Source organism: Pelodiscus sinensis, chromosome 16, assembly GCF_049634645.1.
Source record: "Pelodiscus sinensis isolate JC-2024 chromosome 16, ASM4963464v1, whole genome shotgun sequence".
Lineage (NCBI taxonomy): Eukaryota > Metazoa > Chordata > Testudines > Trionychidae > Pelodiscus > Pelodiscus sinensis.
Window position 1 is genome coordinate 18,425,640 of NC_134726.1, and position 16,089 is coordinate 18,441,728.

A 16,089-nucleotide genomic window follows, 5' to 3' on the forward strand; every position below is an offset into this window, starting at 1 on the left:
TATTTCGAAATAGGGGCCTCCAGCCCTTCCCAGGGTGCCTGGTGGCCAACCTGGGCCAAACCAGGAAAACTCTTCTGCTCCCTTCCCTGCTCCGGAGCCATTAAAGGAGTAGACTCTGGCCACAATGCCTGGGCCAGCTACAAGCCTGCCAGCACAGAGCCAGCAGTTGCTGCCCTGGCCCAGCATGAGATAGCAACCCACTGGCACCCAGACCTCCATCGCTCCCCAGGAGCAGGCTGGCAGCTCTCAGGAGCCTGCCAGGGGCCACAAAAGGCGGGCGCCTTCCTGGTCAAATGCAGAGATCACGGACCTGATTGAGGTTTGGGGGGAGGCCTCCAATATCCATGATCTCTGCACTAGATGCAGGAACACGTATGTCTACAGGCAGATTGCTGACAGCCTGGCCACCAAAGGCCACATGCGCACCCAGGAAAAGACGTGCATGAGGATAAGGAGCTGCAGCAGGCCGATCCCAGGGCCACAGGGGGCAGCTCCCAAACAGGGGCTGACCCAAACCCCTGCCCCTATTATGATGCCCTGGACCACATCCTGGCGGGTCAGATGGTCCATGCCCCCCAGGTGGTCATCGACCCTGGGGCAGAGAGGCCCGACATGGGCATAGAGGAGGAGGAGGAGGGCCAGGAGTCGCAGGAGCCTGGAGGGAGGGTGGCACTCACCCAGGACCCCCAAGGCATCACAGCAGCCATGTCACCTGTGTCGTCAGAAGCCGAGAAGGCCTTGACATGCGAGTGCCATCACTGTCCCCTTATGCGGGGTGGCGGGGGGTAAGGGGAGGGAGAGGGAGACCAGGGACCGCATGTATGGGCCTTGCTGAGCACAGAGCACGTAGCAACCTGTGCATATGCCGTGCCACCCTGGGCATGTGGCCCCGGCTGGCTGCCACACAGGGGCCCTGGCCTGTTACCCACACGCCTGAAAGCACAGGACATGCTCCTGACCCCGGGGAGGGACACTGCATGATGCCCTCTCTCCACGGGGCCCCTCTACACAGAGGCAGGGCACAGATCCCCTCCCCTGCTACCCCCACACTATACACAGCACAGGGGCATGGGTGCAGTCTCGGGCCAGCTCACACTCCCGGGGATAGCAGGACATGCCAAACAAGCACATTGGCTCTGATGGTGTGGAGACCTGCCGCCCTCATCTTGCAGAGGGGGGCTGGGCTTCACCAACTGTGTCCCCATGGATAACTGACCCCTTCTCTTGTTGCTCTACAGCCGCAGCAGCTGCGAGTGCAGGGCGCTCCACCCCGCCCAGGCCATCCTCCTGCACCCAGGCCAGCAGGGTGACCCAAAACCAGGAGTACCACCAGAGGCAGCCTCTGGGGATCCTGCAAAGGCCGGTCCACATCCTGGAGCATTGGGTGCATGAAGACCTGCAGCTGCGGCAGAACTGGCCGGAGCTGTTTGCCCAGGGCTGTGCCATCTGCGACCACCTGCAGACCCTGGTGCAGAATTGGTACCTCCTGCTGCTCCAGCCCCTGCTGCCGCCCCAGCTATCACTCCTTCTCCCACTCTCCCTCCCCGCCAGGGACGCCAAGGCCCCTGCACCCGCAGTGCTGGAAGACAGATGGACCAGCAAGACCCCCAACCCCGAGCTTCTCCTCCTTCCAGCTCCCTCTTCCCAGGTTTACTACTCCTCTCTCGCCTCCCCTCTACCACCCTCATTCCCCCTCCCACTCCAGTTATGTTCAATAAACAGTTTATTTTTGACAACACACATGTTTTTATTTTACATCAAGAAGGGCGGGGGGTTATGGAGAGGAAAGTGGAAGGTCGTAACGGTGGAACAAAGCACAAGGCCGCCAGGGACACTTCAATCCTCCATCTGGAAGCTCTCCCGCAGGGCCTCCCGGATACCGACAGCTCCCTGATGGGCCTCCTGGCTGGGAGCCATGCAGGGCTGCGTGTACAGGCCAGCCAAGTGGTCAACCTCTGCCATCCAGCCTGGCAGGAAAGCCTCCCCCTGCCTTTCGCACAAATTGTGCAACATACAGCATACCGCTACCATGTGCGGAATATTCCTCTTGGAGAGGTCCAGGAGGGTGAAGCAGCATCTAAAACGGGCCTTCAGCTGGCCGAAGGCACCTTCCACCACAGTGCAGGCCCTGCTGAGCCTGGTATTAAAGGCCTGCTGGGAAGGGTTGAGGTGTCCCATGTAGGGCTTCATGAGCCAGGGCTGTAGCGGGTAGGCCGCATCCCCCACCAGGCATTCCCACGTCCCTGACCCTGATGTGATGGCCAGGGAAGAAAGTCCTGGCGTGCAGCCTCTGGCACAAAGAGGAGTTGCGGTACACCCACGTGTCCACATCAGTGAGGTGGATGACACTGCAGAGCAGCACTCTATTAATGGCCTTGACCACTTGCAGAGGGACACACAAAACCAAGAGTCCCTGGGCTGCCTGGGTGGCTGACAGTGCTCCTTCCCTGCCACTGCTCCACACCCTCCCCAGGAGCAACACCCCCTGCAATTCTAGTCACCACAGGCAGTCTTTAGAGCAGGCGGGACAGATTAAACCCTCCCATGGAGGGGACTTGCACCACCTCCCTCACTTTTCCCTAGGGCAGCCCATACTCTCCTTGCATCCCCCCCCCCTCCTGGCACAGTGGCCGGAGACTGCCATACCTGCATGAGCACTGCTCCGATGGTGGATCTCCCCATGCCGAACTAGTTCCCCACGGATCAGTAGCTATCCGGCATGGAGAGCTTCCAGAGGGCGATGGCCACACACACTTCTGGAGGGGAATGATGGGCCTCATGTGCATGTCCCTTCACTGCAGAGCAGGGACAAACCACTCACAGAGCTTACGGAAGGTGTCCTTCTTCATTCTGAAGTTCTGGGTCAATTGTTGGTCTCCCCAGCGCTCCAGGACAATGTGGTCCCACCAGTCACTGCTGGTGTCCAGATGCGGTGGGGCATGCTGGCGTCCAGGTGCTGCTGCTGCTCCTCCTCGACCCCCAGGAGGGTCCGGAACAGGGCCTGGGGGGTCGAGCTGCAGCAGATGCTGTGAGGCAGAATCGGGCAATTGCTGCCAGACTTGCAGCAAGACATCCAAAATGAACATCAGTGCCCAGGGGCAGCTCTGGCTCCATGGTGCTGAGTGCTGTGGCGTCCCGAGTCAGGGCAACCAAAGCAGGCAGAGACAAAAATGCTTTGCTGTCCCTCAGCGAGGTAGGCAAGCAAGCAGAGAAAGCTGAGAACTGGTTGTCCAGAGGGGTCCCTTTAAGCACAAGCCTCAGATAGCAGCCATACAAAGTAACTACTGACCTGATGCCCTGCTGGAACTGGTTTCAGCTGGTCTTAAATGCAATTCAGCATTCAATCAGTGTGGACACACTATTTCGAAATAGCAAAACGCTATTTCGAAATGCATTTTGTGTGCAGATGCGTTATTTCGAAATATCTTATTTCAAATTAACTATTTCAAAATAAGATATTTTGAAATAATGCTGTAGTATAGACATACCCACAGGCATTTAGTTCTGTTTTCATTGTTAATTTTCCGTTCATCATCTGTAGGAAGTAGTGAGCTTGCCACTACCAAATAATGCTTAAAAATTAAGTTTTACACCATTGCAAGTCAAATGCAAAATAAAACAAAACAAAGTTAGCTTTTATTCCTATATTCAAAAATAGAGATTTCACAAGTACAGAAAAAGTAATGTCAAGTACAGAGACCAAAGACAGAGTTAGTGAGTACTGGAATAGAATAAATATTCCTGACAATTCTTATTTTTGTAAATAAAAACATGTTGGGATCCTTTTTGCATAGAAACAGGTCCAGAGCATTCTAATGTTGCTTTTCCAGCAATAAATTATGGGTTTTTTCCTACAAAGTCTTATTTATGAGTAGCCTTTACTCATTCAAACAGTCCCACCAAAGTCAAAGGGACAACAAGAACTATTCACGTGAAAAAGGGTTTCCAGGATCCAATCTTGACTGTTTAAATGAGAAATGGACATATAAAAACTGAACTGTCATCTGTTTACACCCTGTAAAACAAATGGATCTTCAATGCTAGTGCCAGCCATCCTCCCGGGTTCTGGAATTGCATCTGAAAGTAAGAAAAGATGTAGTGTAAATATTCATGCAGCCACAGAGATTTTTATATAAATGTCATTATTAACAAAATTTAGTAGTCTGAACCACAGTACATAGAACATTTTAAGACCAAGAGGACGCTAGGAAACTTATCCATGTCAGTTTCTGCATTAGCAGTTATGAACTGTAAGTTTGTCTATACAGCTACAATAATGTTTTTGAATAAGTATTAACAGAATGAGCTTTCAATCTTCTTACAGTTTTTAGATAGCTAAATATGGTGTATTAGAATATACAATAAATTACAGTACATGGCAGGATCTCCATCATGATGCAACATGCTCAAAAGTTTATCGGAACACTCATAGGACAACATGAGCAAGGATATTTCTAACACGAAAAATAAAGGTCTGCTCTTCCATTGTTGAACATACATGCCTTGTGGAGAGTTTTATTTATACAGAAAGTAAAAACAAATTCCAGAATGCTGAAATATTTTTTTCTCTAGAAACCCAGATTCTGTGAAGTGTTGCTTCTTTAACACTCTCTCGTGGTGAAAAGGAAACTGTCACTGCCTCCCACTTTGACATCCCTAGATGATAAATATATAAAAATACAGCCCCAGATAAATGATTTTTATCTGTAGATAATGTAAGAAAAAAAGTAAACCCTGCTAAAGATTGATAATTAAGGGAAAGTACCCAAACAATTCTAAATCTCAAAGAGGGCATAAACAAAATACATGGCAGAGTGGCTTATTTAATTTAAAAAAATCCTTGAGCAAATGCCCCTATCAGTCCCTTGTGCTCAAAACACTATATCTAGTCAAAATCAGTAGCAGGTGCGCAGAAAAGCCCAGATTCACAAGTGTTTAGGCCCCAACTTCCATTGCTTTCTGTGGAAGTTAGGAAATTAAATACCTTTTGTGGACCTTGCCAAAGTGACTAGAAACAGGAAAGCAAAGACAGAGAAATTTTACAGTATAACATGGTAATATCAGTTATGGCCTGATCTAGAGATGACTTAAGTCAGGGGAAAAACTCCCACTCATCTCAGTGTGCTTTTTATTCCTAGAGACAGAATTGGGTATTTATGCCCAAAGAAAGATGCCTGAATGAATGAACTTCCAGGTACAAAAATGTTGATGATCAGAACATACAAGAAATATCTTTGCATAAAATATATATTCATGTGTATGAAACACCCCTCCTGCCCCAGTGTTCACTGTAAGCTATGCACTTGGGGGGCCACCCAGCTGCTTATCAGAGCGCCCAGGGATATTCACAACTGGCAGCATGTGTTTCTGATTGTGGACATCCACACATGCCTTGGTGCACATAACATTTATTCTGCACCTGGACGGAAAAATTTAGATGCAATATTGCGCCAACCCTTTATTGAGAGTTTGGGAAAAAATTTTGCTCCTAGTTATACCAACATAAATCTGAAATAATTCAACTGATGCCGTTAGGACAAAGAGGAATTTGGGCTTTTTCCTTAGAAGCAAAATTGGAAAAAGATTGTGGTGACATTTTGGCACTAGAGTTGGGATTTACTGATTCTCAATGCAAGATCAGTAACACTAGTAATGTTCAGTCAGCAAGTCCTATCTTCTAAAGCTGCAGGAAAAATTGCACAAAGCTTTTCCTACTATCTACCAACTAGAATAACTCATCTGTCTGCTGTTCATGAGTTTCAACCATTTGTAACAGTCTTACAATTTTCATATGAAGTGAAAAAAAAACCCTGTTCCCCCATCCTCAATTATCCCGGTTACCTGCAGCTACCATTGAAGACTACAGAAACTGCAGCATGCTCAGCATTGCTTAAAATAAGGCTGTACATTTAACAGTACTGGGCACAATTATTAAAATGTCTGCTCTCTAGATAACATTCAATCCCATTTCAGAGAAAAATTCCAATTATCAGGACATTTAATGGCAAAAAAGATCTGTGAACAATCTTCTCATCTGCTTTCCAGCATGTGTGACTATTTTATTCCTCCTTCTAAGAAGTGGCAAGGTAATGTGTATGAACACTATTTTAAAAAGAGATCTGTTAGATACTTTTGAAAGTGAAAGATTCTTGCTTCATAAATCTTTGCTCATACCATAATTAATTTTCTTTCATGTATATATAGCTATCTGGTGGTATTGTAGCAGTATACATGGTGTAGCCCTAGATGATTAGCCAACACCTTTTGAAAATATTAACATTAATAATTCTATCAAAAACAAATCTCAAGCTTTAATGCATTCTTTGCATAGAAGAATACAATTCACTTGGTATATTTTATTTTGCATTCTGATGTGTTCAACTTGCATGTTATATATACGTGTATGAAATTATCAATCAACTGGGGAAATAACTTAGTATGCACTAGGCAAACTTTTGGTTATAAATATCTGTATAATCACATTAAGAATATATGCAAAACACCTCTAGACCCATGGCAATGACTGTTCCTATGCGAGTTAGCACCTCTGTTCTATAAAATATCCATGTCAGTAGGCTCAAAACAGGGAAAGAGGCAGGGGAAGTAATGGTCAAGTTCTACTTGGCAATACCAGATATGGAATGAAGAATTCTAACCACTATGCTATACTCTGCGGGTGCATCTAGACTGGCAAGATTTTTGCGCGCAAAAACTTGCCAGCGGTCTACACTGGCTGCTTGAATTTGCACAAGAGCACTGACTTTGTAATGTACAAAATCAGTGCTTCTTGTGCAAATAGTTTCACGCTTCCGCTCAGGGATAAGCCCTCTTGCGCAAGAATACTTGCGCAAGAGGGCCAGTGTAGACAGGCACCTTAATTATTTGCGCAAGAAAGCCCGATGGCTAAAATGGCCATTGGAGCGTTCTTGCGCAAAAGCGCGTCTAGATTGGCATGGATGCTTTTGCGCAAAAGCATCCTTGCCAATCTAGACGCTCTTTTGCGGAAATACTTTTAACGGAAAAACTTTTCCGTTAAAAATATTTCCGCAAAATCATGCCAGTCTAGACGCAGCCTGCCTGTTGAAGCACGAGAAGGGATCAGAGCAGATTCAGTGGTGCTCAGAAGGTACATTTTATGTCTTAAAAGACAATCCAGTCAACTCCTGAGGGAAAACAAAGATACAGATTAAGACATACACACCCTTTCGATTTCTTTCATTAGGTAGTTTGCTGAGGTTCTGTCTTGGAAACTGCAGTGAAGATCCTTTTGAAAACTTATTCTGGATACCTTCTTCTTTACTATCACGTAAAAAATGAGCTAGAATTCCATACAAGAGAGGTCTGTTAAAAGAGACACAACAAAGTAGAGTACATAGAAAATGCTGAGCATAAGAATTTTTCCACTTTTTTTCAAAAAACAAAAAGAATCCTAGAACAGGAAAGGCCACTTAGTCCTCAATACTGGTTCCTAGAATGTGTACAGACAGACGTCTTCAGCATAACTATTTCCTAAACACTATGTTTCTTAACTCAAGTTTTACAATTCCTGTGTCTACATCAGGCATGTCCAAAGTCCGGCCCGGGGGCCAATTGCGGCCCGTGTTCCGGTTTAATACGGCCCCACAGGTAATTTGGCAATATCTATCTTTTATGGCCCCCAACGAATCCATATGTATTGAGATGAATACATTGTAAAATCTCAGTTAATGTCAGTTGGTCTAAATCAGTTATAAATATATTTGGACACAACATGTATACTTGGTGTTATGTTCCTGTTCATATTTTTTGAACTTAAAAGTTGACAGACAACCTTTATTACCAATAATATGTAATGTACTTCACAATGTTCCTGACATATATTTCAGCTTTCTGGATTTTTTTTTCATCTGGCCTTCAGATATGAAAGGCAGAGTGATTTAACACCTGTTTAGATTTGTCATCCATGTGATGAAATAAAAAGTATGCCGTTTGCAATAAACTTTGCATAAAATAGTTAATTTGCATTTAATTTTAATGGTTCAAAGAATGTCAGGCAAAATGGTCGGCCCTCACGCATGTTCACTTCATCAAATCTGGCCCTCTTTGAAAAAAGTTTGGACACCCCAGTCTACATTATTTAGCTTAAAAATGTCAGAGTTTGTAAACAAAAACAAATTAACGTAACATATATTCCTAATTTTATAAAAAGCAACTCCTATTTGATCATCTTCCTTCATAGGATGTCCTAAATCAGGAGAAATAAAAAGCTATCCTATGATTTTTTTATTCATATACGAAAATTAACAATACCCAGTACAGTTAAACAGTCATTTAATTGGCTTCTGAACGTCATGTGAAGGAGCACCACACAAAGTCACATGGAAATCTCAAAGCACATTTTCACAACTGCTTTTGAGTTGGTTGAAAGACGTGTGGAAAAATCCAAGTGAAATAAATTTCTAAAAGGATTGTGTGACACTTGCGCGTTGTGGTACTAATATGCAATCTGGAGACTACCACAAACCAGACAGAAATGTTCAACATACACAATGAGCATCTGAAATACGTAAGTTACTACACAATTTGGTAAGATGCTTGTGCAGAGCAGAATTATATCCTTTGAGCATGAAATGTAAGCCAGTTCCACGAAAGACAATTTTCACGTCTCCAAGACTTAAGACTGTAAATAGAACTTACACCGGTCTTAAATGAATATTACAAAAGGCACAGAAAATGTGGTGTATTACATAAGAATGGCCACACTGGGTCAGACCAAAGGTCCATCTAGCTTAGTATCCTAACAACAGTGGCCAATAGGACAGAACACAACAGGTAATCATCATGTGATCCCTTCCCTGTCATCCATTTCCAGACAAACAGAGGCTAGGGACACCATTCCTACCCATCTTGGCTAACAGCCATTGATGGACCTAACCTCCATGAATCAATCTAGCTTTTTCGAACCCTGTTAAAGTCCAAGTATACTGTTGAGTAGAGTGTACTATGCTTTCAAATAATTAGAGCCCTGAGTGGATATAAAATTTATATCTGCACTTGTATCCATAAAAATGGTGCACAGATATCTGTATTGACATTTGCAGATGCAGATAGTCACTTTATATCTGTGGGTATCTCCAAATTTACAGGGTTCTAGATAGGAAATTTATATCCCCATCCTTAGTCACAAAAATGAGCTGCAGATATCTGCATTCACATCCGCAAATGCAAATATCTATGGATAAAAAGTGGATATACATAGGTTTGCTCTACAAGCCTACAAACAATCTACTTACATTGATCTTCTATTTGGATCTTCCGCTATATTAAGTTCACGAGCAAGAAACTGTCTATCCAATGGTACTTCAGGTTGACCAGATTCTGAAAAGTAAAATATTTTAAATGTTTTCCTAAAGTTCTTACATTAGCAAACTTCTTGTTTATCTTTTACACTCTCGAGTCTGTAGAGCAACAGCAGAATACACACGTTACCTTTAACATATATTCCATTATCTATTGCCATGATGACACTAAGTCCAATAGTACTTGGGATTCCAATAATAAACTTTAATAATTATCCTCTACTATAAAGTTCTATTAAAGAAAAACATTCCTAACGTCATTTTAAAATTAAAAACATTTGGGTAAGTTAAATTCCCCCCCATAGGGATACTTTTATAAATATCCAGCTGATTCTTCATATAATGGAATCCACAAACTCCTTCCTCCTTCCCAATCAAAAGACTAATGGACATTTCTGTGCATTTAAAATAACCTTTAAGAGAATGTTGACTCTGAAGGATAATATCACAATGAGTACAAATATCAAAATAGCTCTTTACTTGAATAATTACTGCATCTTTCCAGTTTAAGTATTATTAACACAATTATAGCATGTTACATGTCTTGCACACTACATTTCAAGCAGGCAACAGCAGCAACAGAGGACCTGTACAAATGGGTACAAATATGTAGGGTAGTGATTTATTTTATGAAAAGTCTAATTAAGCAAAATAGCTATCATGCTAATATTTGAAATGTAACCAACAGCATTAAAGTTTAGCTGTAACTGTTCAAATATCGTGAATTACTTTTTTTTTGCCCTGAATCCTATGTTTTGCTGAATACATCTAACTGAGACCTGGGTGCAATTAGGTAGCATATTTAAGAGTACTCCAAGACATAAGACTGCCCTCCACCTAATTTGAAGTGTTAATGTACTTTGGACCAATTTTGTTGACACCCGATTGTTCATCCTTCATTTATACTTCCACTTAGCACTTGACGAAAAATGGAAATATAAGTGGGACTGTACACTTGAAAATATTCATTCCCATTTCAGTAAATATTTAGATGTTTCAGTGTTGGCAGTTTACATTCCATAGAGACTTTGTGCATCATGTCGGATTGGATTTAAGTGGCAACAATATTTCTCCACCCCCTACTAAAGGCTGTTCATTGTTGCTTTAGAAAGCAATCCTCTCTTGTCCTGTGCATCAATTGCTAATCAAAGCATTTACCTTCTGGTGAAGAGCCTGGAAAGATACTTAGAGACTAATTATTTAGCCTGATTCCTGAGGGAAGAGAGATAGACTTATCTTCACCTCATTTATCTCCACTAACCTTAACAAGATAAGCTGGGGACAAGGGAGGGAGAGGGAAAGTACGCACTAGAACCCTGAGGACTTACTGACTTATGTCATTGCTATATAATACGATCTGATTTCTTGAGCTTATCCGGCTATTATCCATTAAGGTAAAGATTGAAACAAAAGCAGTTGAAGCCAGTAAGCCAACCCAATACCTGCTGTTAGAACAGATACGCTGTATTTATATTTATTGTATTCCAAGTATTCACGAATTAGTTCATTGATTAGAAGATTTTCATGAGACAGTGGTGGCCTTGGTTCACTTTGGTCATCCAACGCATTAAAAACTTCAGCTCTGATCCTTGCTTTTATTTGTCCCAGTGCACCTCTCTTTTCCAATGTGTCCTTGAGTACTATTGAATACACACAGAAAAAAAAAATCAATTTCTATTATCGCACATAGTCCTAAGCTTAATATTCAATACGAACCCCAAGAATCAGTTATTTTATGTAACAATCATTTTTAAAAGTCAGTTGTCCAAACTATTTGGAATGCTGGTTAATGAGGAAGAGGAAAAAAATGTATGAGATGTCAAGTATAGACAAGGCTACTGGCTTTTTAAGCACATTGTTGATTAGACAATCTCTGATCAAAGCCGGACAGTATTTTTAATTTCATGTTTTCAGACAAGTGTATACACATTTCCCGTGTTGCCAGAACCAGTAAGAATTTTTTTTAAAGTGTTTAGTATAGTAAAGGCCAATATGTACTCACATTGTATCTAATTTAGGTATTAAATATTGGCTGGTGAGCAATACTCAGCAGTGCTACCAATCAAGTGTTCAAAATTATGAGTTAGGGTCCAAAACTAATGATAATATTGATTAAGAATACATTTGAGTGATATTTAATAAGTTCTATGTATTTGCTTTCTGGTGTTTCTGATGAACACCAAACAATTTTTTTTATGATGAACACCAAGGATTTTTTGTTGAGAGAAAAAAAAAGCTCACCTTTTGAACACTCAACAACAATATTGGCTCACTGTCCTGCAAAGTCTTCTAGACTTCTGCCTTTTTCATAGAGAAATGTAATTTACTCAGTTTACTCATCTTGGTGGAAATTATACATTCAATACCTTATCAAGCACAGGTTAATGTCAAACAGCTGGCCAACAGCAGCCATAGCAGCCACACCAGCATTAGGGGCACTGAGGGCCTTACCCTGCCCCCCAAATCACAGTGGGTCCCTTAGTGCTTAATGTTTTGTCCTTCAATAGCTCTATCCCCGGCTCTGCTGTTTTTGACACAGAATACTGAATGCCTTGTCTGTGCAAGAGGGTGGAAGGTCCGGCCCCCCCTCCCCAGCTGTCCCGGGTAACAAGCGAGGGCTAAAGACAGCAGTGCAAAGACCCAGTTGGGGTGGCAGCTTTAGGGCAGTTCTCTCCCCTGGCAGGCAGGATCCCCAGACCAGCAGCGGAGACAGCCAATCACAGCCGGCCCTGCTGCTGGCCCTGCAATGCTCCTCCCTTCTGGCAAGGGGCGCAACTGAGGGACGGAGCTTTCCCAGGCGGTTGCGAGCCAGGCGCAGAAGCATGTGAGGAACGTGGGTAGCCCTGCCTCATTTCCAGCTGTGTCACCACTTGCTCATCTCTTCGCACCACCCACTGCATGTCAGTAGCTCTCGCCACCATTTTTTTCTTCAAATGGCCACGGTACACCTGTCAGTTCTCCGCAGAACACAGTTTAAGAAACAAGGATCTAGATACATTTTCAGCAATTTAAATTACCAAATGGAAGGCTGTACTTCCTTTATTTTTCTAAAGAAAGATGAACTCATTTGTTCATATAAACATGCTGATTTACAACTAAAATAGAGTGCACACACAAATAGAATAGGGATGTAATAGTGTAGTTGATTAACCAATAAGCAAAAGCTTATAGGTTAATACTATAGACTACATGCATTTAGACTCCCTCCCCCCCACCAGTAAATTTTTTAGCAGGCTGACTTACCCCTGCTGTGGCTCTCCTTTTAAAGTATATAAGGAACCAGGCAGGCAGACAGCCCAGCTCAGTCACAACTCATGCCAGGTCCGGGAGCTCAGACCTCCCCAGGATAGGGGAGGCTGCCACCCTGCACTGCTTCCTTTGTATCAGAGGCAGCAGCGCTGGGAGACAGCCAGCCGATCCACAGGGGGGAACTTTTTTTTTAAACTGGCTCCCCTCCTGGACCAGCTCCTGCCTGGCCCCACATGCTGCTGCCTCTGATACAGAGGCAGCAGCACAGTGAAAGAGAGCTCCTCAGCAGTGAGGCCAGAGCACATTGGCTGCTGGCCCTGCCCCCAAGAATAGTCAAGTATCCAATAAGAATTCATCAGGTTAATCGACTATTCAATTAACCGATATTTAACATTCCTAAAATAGTGTTCGATAAATTTCCTTGCTGCTTGGGAGATATACAATAATTCTATGCATTTATGCAATTATATAGCTTACGATTTTCAGACTCCTGACTGGGTGAATATCTTGCTAGATAATTACTAGATAATTAACTTTTTGCTCAAGCTGTATTAGGTTGCAAACTGAAATTACATGCAAGCATATACTTTTTTTTACTTACAACCTTAAATGTGTGGCATACATGTTTTCATCAAAATGTATTTTACATTTACAACTCAATGATTTATTAAAGAAACAGGGATTAACCGTAGTCAGCCAATTAAATTGATTTTATGTCAGCCTGGTAAATTTTTCAATATGCCAAAGTGAGTGACTGGAGCTTAAAGTCCTGTTTGCCTAAATCTCTTGAAAAGGAGACTGTTCATCTTACTTAGGCTGTCTTTCAAACTTGAGGGGTACAACTCCTCCTTCCCTCATTTTTATTCACTCCTCCATTTTTCAACTTTGAATTAGTCCAAATGAAGAAAATATACTTTGTACCTGCAAGAGACTACTACTGTCAAAAGCTGGTTTAGCTCTTCAGCGAGCTGTTTCAGGAGATTAGCTATCATTTCCATCACTACTGTGGCATGACTGTCTTTAAATCAGAAATCAGCTCTGAAATTTATTATGGTTAGCATGACTGATGGGTGATTATTAGAGTCCCATGTCACAGCCACATATTAGTATTCCATCTATAGTATTTTGTCACTATTTGCTTTACAAATTGTCATAAGAAAAGGCCTGTTCTTAATATAAACCACTGAATTCCATCTTACATCTTGGGGGAGAATTAGCTTGGATCCTCTTGCTATTTTCAGTGAAGCTGAAGCAAACAAGCTTTGTTCCCATGTTACAATTTACAAGTTCCCTCCCTTTTCTTCAAGATTTCTTCTAATCTCAGCAACAAAGCTATGCACTTCACACTCAAATTTCTGTTTCTTATCTCTTACTGCTGCTACATTTAAGCATTTCCTGATGGACTGACTGTAGAATAGGCATCCTTCTACTCCAGGGCCACTCAACATGCAGCCCATATGCAGTTGCATTTACAGAAGGCTCAACACAAGGCCCTCAGGTGAGAGTCAAAACATAAAAATAGTCAATATAATGGTCTTCTGTTGATATGAGTTTTAGTAGTTAAATTCCTGGACTGTTATTGCTCATTAAAAGAGCTGTCATATGGGTGGAAATCAGGTAAATATTGCATTTTATTAATATCAGCAGAATGGTTTTAAAGGGGGCCCGTGTTGTGTAGTCTTGCTTTAATCTTTGTATTCATGTCCACATGAAATAAGATATTTGCATATATATGCAACCACACTTAAGTTGCAGCCCTCAGCATGTACAGCGAGTATCACTGTAGTCCCCAGGGCTTCCAAAGTTGAGTAGCCCAGTTCTTCTCTGTTGCCACACAAGCACATATTACCACATAATTTTGTGCATTACTCCACCCATCCAAACAGAGATTAACAAAGTTCCCATCAATGTTTTTTTTCCTTCTGTTTAATTTCCTTCTCCTACATAGTATGCAACCTGCCAGCAACATCTGTTTTACCAGGTGGCAGTAGCCTGGTTAAGACTGATGAAATGGTTGGCCTGAACAGAATGAAAGGGATAATTTACTGCATAATGAACTGAGCAATATTTTCATCTATGGTGATAGAAATGTAGCCATGTTAGTCTGGTGTAGCTGAAACAAAAAACAGGACAATGTAGCACTTTAAAGACTAACAAGATGGTTTAATAGGTGATGAGCTTTCCTGGGCCAGACCCACTTCCTCCGATCAAATAGTGGAAGAAAATTGTCACAACTATCTATACCAAAGGATACAATTAAAAAGGGGAACACATATGAAAAGGACATATGTATTGCACTTTAATTTGCTGGCCCGAATTATGAATTTCTCTTTGATTTTATTGGATGATAGAGCCTGTTGATAAGAGGTAGTTCCTGCCAGCTGTAGGTTTAACTGCAGCATGACAAGAGTGAAACCACAGGAAAAGGAGGTTCGCGGTAGCTCAACCAACAGGCGGAAAACAAGCAGGACTTTATCAGAGGGGCATCCGCAAAAACAACGATTCGCCCTGGGGGCCCCGGTCAGATGGATGTGCGCGAGCGCTCGCGTGGGAAGCAGAACTCTGCCTTGTTTCCGGCTTACGGGAGTTGCTGGCACCGGCTCCTGGTTTGTTTTAGGGGCGGAAGGAGACTGACGGGTCCGGGTCAACAGTCCCAGGCTGCACGCACAGGGAGCCGCCCAGGCGCAGAGAACGGGGCTTGAGGGGTCATCTCGCCTTCCCTGGCTTGCTCTGGAAGCCGGGGCAATATTTATTACTTCATCGTTGACGACAGCGGGGCCCAGTCCACGACTTGCCCCTACAGCATGAGGCAACGCGCAGCACCGCCTCGCCCCGCCCGTCTCTCACGGCGAAGCCCCATTTCCGCTCTGGAAACCGGGTCCGCCCGGGCCATGGGACTCCAGCAACGGCAGCCCGGCCGCACACGCAGGCCCAGAGCCTCCCAGCGCCCTCCAGAGAGAGCACCGCAGCTCCCCGCGGGCAGCCATTACCTGCTTTCAGCTCGGCAATGGTCGCCATCTTCCAACGGCCACCGAGACTCCGCCCCGCAGCGGTGAAAGGCCCGGATGAATGGTGGTGGCTGGCAGCGGTCACGCCGCGCATGCGTGCTGTGCTCGCAGCCCCGACAGAGGTGGAGCGGAAATCTTTCCGTCGCAGACGTGGGGCTTGTCTGGACGTTCTGTGGCTGCGCCCTGAGCCAGTCAGGGGGCGTGGCCGCTGGAGCGTTCTGAAGCGCGGGCGGGGCGCGTGTAAATTCCCATGTCTTGGCTGCACTGTGCGCGTTTGGGTGTTTGCTCTGTTTCTCTGTTATGCAAAGCGGTTACAAGTAATCTCTTCAGGAGGAAGGGAGCGAACCCTCTGAGAGGTGCAGGGGAGAACAAGGAAGGAAGCCTTTCTCTTTGAGGAAGAGAAGAAAGGTGTGAGGGAAGGCCCTTTCAGGGGTGAAGGAGAAGAAAACTTCTAGAATTATGCCTTTTAAAAAAAAAAACACACTTGATTATAT

At 43.8% G+C, this 16,089-nt stretch overlaps 1 protein-coding gene across 2 annotated transcripts; it reads right to left on the reverse strand.

Moving 5' to 3' along the window:
- Window positions 1-3,614: 3,614 nt before the first annotated feature.
- Window positions 3,615-15,732, reverse strand: CEP20 (centrosomal protein 20). Of its 2 annotated transcripts, none has more exons than XR_012896141.1 (5): window positions 15,578-15,732; window positions 10,781-10,978; window positions 9,273-9,357; window positions 7,202-7,318; window positions 3,615-4,077 (listed from the first exon to the last, which is right to left on the reverse strand). XR_012896141.1 is itself a non-coding variant. In XM_006119588.4 (5 exons), exons 1-5 carry the CDS (start codon window positions 15,687-15,689, stop codon window positions 4,001-4,003), a joined length of 612 nt encoding a protein of 203 aa, XP_006119650.1. In that variant the 5' UTR covers window positions 15,690-15,730; the 3' UTR covers window positions 3,615-4,000. The 2 variants fall into 2 exon arrangements, 1 of the variants encoding a protein (XP_006119650.1); XM_006119588.4 differs by having other exon boundaries at window positions 7,202-7,341; window positions 15,578-15,730.
- Between the last annotated feature and the right edge of the window lie 357 nt (window positions 15,733-16,089).

Bases quoted from the DNA above. Each gene is read 5' to 3' on its own strand.
- CEP20 (XM_006119588.4), bottom strand. From the start codon at position 15,689: ATGCGCGGCGTGACCGCTGCCAGCCACCACCATTCATCCGGGCCTTTC. The intron at 10,979-15,577 runs GTAATGGCTGCC...TGTATTCAATAG, and splicing joins CATTGCCGAGCTGAAAGCAG to TACTCAAGGACACATTGGAA. The intron at 4,078-7,201 runs GTGTGTATGTCT...TCTTACTTTCAG, and splicing joins TAATGAAAGAAATCGAAAGG to ATGCAATTCCAGAACCCGGG.